The sequence below is a fragment of the Fonticula alba genome (genome assembly GCF_000388065.1).
Source record: "Fonticula alba strain ATCC 38817 unplaced genomic scaffold supercont2.2, whole genome shotgun sequence".
Classification (NCBI taxonomy): domain Eukaryota; order Rotosphaerida; family Fonticulaceae; genus Fonticula; species Fonticula alba.
In genome coordinates this window covers 3,532,698-3,538,833 of record NW_009242972.1, presented here as the reverse complement: position 1 = coordinate 3,538,833, position 6,136 = coordinate 3,532,698, and the positions used below count along the sequence as shown (strand labels likewise).

At 65.6% G+C, this 6,136-nt stretch overlaps 1 protein-coding gene across 1 annotated transcript; it reads left to right on the top strand.

Moving 5' to 3' along the window:
* Nucleotides 1-1,765: 1,765 nt before the first annotated feature.
* H696_01730 (hypothetical protein) lies at nucleotides 1,766-5,289 on the top strand. Its single transcript, XM_009495639.1, has 4 exons — nucleotides 1,766-1,946; nucleotides 2,571-2,861; nucleotides 3,042-3,144; nucleotides 3,344-5,289. Exons 2-4 carry the CDS (start codon nucleotides 2,711-2,713, stop codon nucleotides 5,139-5,141), a joined length of 2,052 nt encoding a protein of 683 aa, XP_009493914.1. The 5' UTR covers nucleotides 1,766-1,946; nucleotides 2,571-2,710; the 3' UTR covers nucleotides 5,142-5,289.
* Nucleotides 5,290-6,136: the final 847 nt, after the last annotated feature.

The following is a 6,136-nucleotide window of genomic DNA, read 5'->3' as shown; positions in this document are numbered from 1 at the left end:
GGGCCGGGCCGGGCGGGGCAAGAAACGCGCCAGGAGGGTTCATGTCCTCTTGGCCCCCGTGGAGGACGAAATGTCCCGACCTTGGAACCAGGGGAAAAACAGTCGCGATCTCGCCGGGCCGGGGAGCCACCTCACGCTGCAAGGGGAGGGCGGTGTGCGGCGCGGGGCGCCCTGGCGCCCGTGCGGTCGGCTGATGCGATCGAAAAGGGGGATTTAATAACACTCAAATTCCAACTTTGTGCAATGTATTTCGTCCTTGTCTGTGGCCCGGGTGTGTCCGGCGCATGTGGGGCACCTCAGGGATGGATGGTTTTTTTCCGGGTCCCTCTGCCCCCCGCCCGAGGTCCAGCACACTCCCAGAGCAAGCAGAATGGCCCTTCTCGGTTGGCGGGGGGGGGGGGGGGGCGGAGCCACCGCTCGGCACTTGCCCGCCTGGGCTGGGGCTGCAGCCGGCGTGGTGCGCTTCTTGACCCTACCCATGGCGGGGGGGCTCATGTACGCGCGTGCTGGGGTCACTGGTGTGCGGCGGGGCTGCGCGGCTTTCCTCCCCCGTGGGCGGGGGGGGGGGGGAGGATGCTTGGCGAGGCCACGTTCTCCAGAACGCCAGGCGTACAGCAGCAGCACCCGGGTTCGGCACCAGTGCTGGAGTCTGTGGGGTCCCGACACATGGGCACGCGCGGACGATATACCTGGCGGGCGAGGGGGCGGAGTTTGCTCCGGGTCCTGGCACGCGCGGCTGCGCCATGGGGTGCCGAGCGCGGGGCACTGCGGGGCCGGGGCCGGGGGCGGGAGGCCGTGTGGTGTTGTGCCATGCTGCGCGGGCCCAGGCACCGGCCGAGGGGCGGTCTTCGAGCTGCCGCCGGCGCCCACTTCCGGGGGTCAGATAGGGAGCCCGGGTTGTGGGGGTCCTGGCTGCCGTGCCTCGGGCACATGCAAGCACCATTCTGCTGATAGGTTATTGGTCCTTCGGGGAGTGCCGCGCAAGCAACCCTAGGCTGGATGCTTCCCATTCTCCAGGGCGCGGGGGTCTTCCAGATTCCCCGAGCCAAGTGCGCGAGAACTGCGCCCGTGCGGGGTCGGCCAGGCGTGCCCACGCGAACCGGGCCCGGCGGCCTTCTGGGGTGCGGTCTCCGCCGCTCCGCCCGCGGGGTCGACGAGCATGCCGGGGGGGGGGAGCGAGCCCCGGGCCGTCTTGGCGTGCGTGCAGACCTGCCTCTCTCTCTCTCTCTCTCTCTCTCTCTCTCTCTGTGTGTGTGTTGGCCCGGGAGTGGCGCGTTACACGACGCGGGGGGCCGATCCTGCGCAAGCACACCGCCCTGCGATGTCAGGTGTCTCCCGGCCACAGGTACCGCGTAGGGCCGCACATACTCACTTACACTCACACTCCGTACATGGGCGCCTCCGGGTGAGGGGGGGGGGGCGTGCATGTGTGTGAGAAGAGCGGGCATGCGGTGGGCCAGGCCCCCCTTTGGGCCCTTGCTGCCGGGTGGGGGCGTGCGTTCTCAAACCGGTTGCGTGGGCTTCGTCACTCCTTGCTCGGTGTGTCCCGTCCGACGGGAGGGCCGGGCCGGGCCGGCCTGGCGGGCGAGACGGGGGTAGAGGGCTGGCGGAGGACGGGGGACCATGTGCCAGTGCGGTGGCCGGGGCCCTCTCCGCGCGTGTGGGCGCGCGTGTGTGTCTGTGTGGGTCGGCCGGTGTGGAGGGGAGCAAGCGGAAGAGCGGGGGGCCGAGGATGCGGCCCCTCACCTCTCCTCGGGGGTCATCCTGCTTGCCTTCTCCTCTCACCCCCTTGGGCTATTCCACTTGCTGCACAGTAGCGGTGCTTCACTGCCCGGCACCGCTTTTTCGGCCACTCTCTCGTGAGTTGGCGCCCCACCGCATCCGTCTCTAAGTCTGAGACTTCCCCCGGCTGACCCTTCGTCACCACCTTAGACTCTTTTGCCCCAGTATGTGCCTCTCCTGGCATCTCCCCCTCCCCTTCTCCTTCGCTCGCTCTCTCCCTCCCTCTCTCTCTCTCTCTCTGTCCGCCCTTTTCCGCCACATCTTCCTTCCCTTTTCCTCCCCCGCGGAGAGCCTCTCGTTCACTTTGGCTCCGAGGAGGGGGCGGGGTGCCCGGTGTGGCGCCGCACTCCCAGCTGCTGCAGTGTCGTATCTCCGTCTCCCTGGCACCTGTCGCCACGCGGCCCGGCCGCGGTGTTCCCGACAATCGCCGGCGCGGGCGGCGACCAGCGGAAACAGCGATGACAGTGGCCGCTGGAATCACCCCCCCCCCTCCGCTGGATGCCTGTCTTCCCGTTTTTCGGGTCAACCCGATGTCTCGTTGTTGCCCTCGGGAAGGGGCGGCTCCCGCGGGCCCGCACACTTTCTGGCCCCATCTCGCACCGTCGCCCTCCTCTTCCCCGCCCCTGCCTTCTTCCTTCCGCGGCCCTGCAGTATACCACTCGCCACATCGATCTTTATGCGACTGACCTCCCTCCTGCCATGTGCCCCTTTCCCCTCGCCCCCCCTCTCTCTCTCTCTCTCCCTCCCCCTCCCGGCCTGTCCCACGACTGCCCCCTCGTCTACCCCAGTCCGGCAAAGCAAAAACAAAAAAAACCCAGAGTTCTCAAAAACCAAAAACCTTAGTTCACTTACTTTCCCCTCCTGTTTTCTTGGATCAAAGGTATTCATCTATCTTCCGAGGAAACCCCGATCTCCCTTGTTGGCCACTATGTCTCAGGTTGATACTCCCGTCGCCGCCGCCACCACTGCCACCGGCCAGGCTGCCGCCGGTCAGGGCGCTGCCCAGGCTGCTGGCCCGATCACCCATGCTCCGGGTGCCGATGCCCAGGCCATGACCATGTCTGCCTCCCTTTTCTGTGGTACGTCTGCTGGACGCCTTGGCTTGTCCCTGCCCCCCTGGCACATATCCCCCTCCCCCCCCCTCCCCGATACGCGCATGCTTTCCCTTGCTGCTTCTCCATCGACTGACCTGCTCGTGCGATCCCCCCCCCCCCTCCGGTGCTTCTGCTTTCCTCCTCTCCCTCGGTCCCGGGTTTCAGGTAACCTCGACCCGCAGACCAACGAGTCTGATCTCTTCGAGGTCTTCCGCAACATTGGCTCCATCGCCTCCATTCTCGTTGTCCGTGACCAGGTCACCCGTGTGTACGTGCATGCTGCCCGCCGGCTTCACTCTCCCTGCTCCTCCTGCTCTCTCCCCGTCCGCCCGCCTACCTGCCTTTTTTGTCCCCCCCCCCTGCCCCCTCCGCGAATGATGGCCACCTACTGATCCGGGACCCCTGCCGCCCCTCTGCCGCCGCCGCCGCCGCCGCCGCCCCCCCTCCACATCCACCACCCCCCACAGTTCCAAGGGCCACGCCTACATCAACTTCTACAAGTACGAGGATGCCCAGAAGGCCATCGAGTCCTTTGCCTACCACCGCATCCGCGACCGCAAGATTTCTCTCATGTGGGTCCAGCGCGACCCGTCGATCCGCAACTCCGGTGTCGGCAACCTTTTCATCCGCAACCTTGGCCCCGAGATCGATGAGAAGCTCCTGGTCACCCTTTTCTCCGACGTCGGCAAGATCCTTTCCTGCAAGGTCCCCACCGACGAGAATGGCAACTCCCGCGGCTATGGCTTCGTGCACTTCGAGAAGCAGGAGGACGCCGACATCGTCATCCGTGACTACAACAACTCCGAGTTCAACAAGCGCAAGGTCACCATCGAGCACTACATCCCCCGCTCCAACCGCCCGGCCCGCCGTTTCACCAACCTCTACGTGAAGCACTACCCCTCCACCTTCACCGAGGACGACCTCGTCGAGCTGTTCTCCCCCTTCGGTACCATCACCAGCCTGTGCATTGCTCGTGATGAGAAGACCGAGAAGCCTCGTGGCTTTGCCTTCGTCAACTTCGAGACCTACGAGATGGCCAACAGCGCTCTCGAGGCTCTGCACAACAAGAAGGAGTTCCCCGCCGAGGATGGCGACGACAAGCCCATGAAGCTCTTCGTCAGCGAGTTCCAGTCCCGCAGCACTCGTGTCCAGGCCCTGAAGACCGTGCGCGATGCTCGCCTGGCCCAGAACAAGCGCCAGTTCGCCCGTTGCAACCTCTACGTTCGTGGCTTCCCCGACACCTTCACCGTCGAGGACCTGAACGCCGTTTTCTCCAAGTTCGGTGACATCATTTCTTCCGACATCCCCAAGAACCCCGATGGCACCTCTCGCTGCTTCGGCTACGTCTGCATGCACAACTCCGAGGCCGCCACCGAGGCCATCAAGAACCTCCATGACAAGACTGTCGATGGCATTACTTTCTACGTTGCCCACCACCAGGCCAAGAACGAGCGCGACTCCCAGCTCAGCACCATGATGCCGGGTGTCAACTCGCCGATGTTCGCCGCGCACCACCCGCCCGGCTTCATCCCCATGCACTTCCAGTCGGTTCCCTTCCCTCTTGGGCAGATGCCCCCGGCCCCGGGCGCCTACCCCCCGCAGGTGGTCATGTTCAACCAGAGCCGTGTTGTCCCCCATGCCGGCCCCTATGCCCCGGCCTTCAACGCCCCCCACGGCGGCCGCAACAACCAGCCTGGCTACGTCTTCCCCGCCAACGGTGCCGTTGCCAACCCCGGTGCCGGTCAGCGCCGTGGTGGTGCCCATGCCCAGCCCCGTGGTGGTCGTGACAACCGTCGCAACAACAACAACGCCGCCGGTGGCAACCAGCCCCGTGGCAAGAACACCGGCAACCGTGGCCAGCATGCTGGCCAGGCCGCCGCCGCCACCGCCGCCACTGCCGCCGCCACCACCCCGGCTGCTGCCGCCGCCCCGGCCGCCACCACTGCCGCCACCTCCACCGAGCCCTCTCTGCCGGCCAAGCTTGCCGGCCTCGGCGAGACTGAGCAGAAGGAGCTGCTCGGCGAGAAGCTCTTCGAGATGATCACCGAGGAGAACGCCGGCATCACCGAGGACCACGTCTGCCGCATTGTTGGTATGCTCATCTACGACAACCCCACCTCGGAGGTCCTGAACTACGTCGACGACGCGGCCGCCCGCGCTGTCTTCGTCAAGGAGGCCACCGTGGCCCTGGAGAAGGAGGATGCCGAGACCGCTGCCAAGGAGGCTGCCGCCCCGGCCGAGGAGACCCCCGCCACTGAGGCCTAAATGTGCCCAGCATCGCCCCCCCCCTCTCTCTCTCTCTTCGCCATTCACCCGCCTCCCCTCCTCCTGTTATTCGCCTACATAGGAGGAGGGGGGGTTGACGGTGGGATGGCGCTGGGAGCGACGCGTGTGTGTGTGTGTGTGAGTGTGCATGCGTGTGCGTCTGCCCTATATCGCGCACGCGCCGGTACACATGGGTCGGAGGGACGTCCGGGGCGGGGCCTGCTTTTGGGTGCTTGCACGCACTGGTTGGTGATGGAAGTCGCCGCGGCGAATGGCACACGCGCATCAGCGCCCCCCCCCCCTCCCGTGTGCCAGGCGGGTGTCTTCCTCTTGCTCAACCCATCGGACACCAGCCTCGCACGGGGGGGGGTATCACGGGCCGGGATGCTGGTCCATGTGCCTGTCCACTTTCACCCCCATCTACCATGCGTGTTCTCCTCTCTCTCTCTCTCTCTCCCCCTTCCCCCTTTCCAGCCGCCCCCTACGCGATATGGCCTCTGGTGCTGCTTTTGCTCGCCTTTGTCGTGCTCTCCAGTCCCAGAGCCACCGTAGAGATGGCCGGGGCATCTGCCGCGCGCGTGTGCGTGCGTGGGTACTTTCTCCCCGCCTCGCCCCCCCCCCCCCTGTGCCCATGTATGGTGCGCTTGTGCGCGATGTCCCTCCCCCCTCAACCGGTCCCCGTGCCGTGTACGCCCTGTCATCATCTTCATCTCCTGTGGCGCCCTCCTCGCACTGTTGTGTTCCCCTGTCGTGTCCTGGACATTTCTCGGGGAACATGCAGTATATGTGCGTGTGTGCGGTGTACACAGGAATGTGACCAGGGCGTCCTTCCCCCCTCGGTGCGGGGGAGCTGGTTGAATATATATCCGGCTGTGAAAGGGAACTTGCGTTTCGTTGTCGTTGGTATCCGCGCCACTTTTGCCCCTCTTCCCTTCCCGTTCCTCTTTGTGGCAGTTAGCTATGGGTGTATGCGTGTTTGTGTGTGTGTGTGTGTG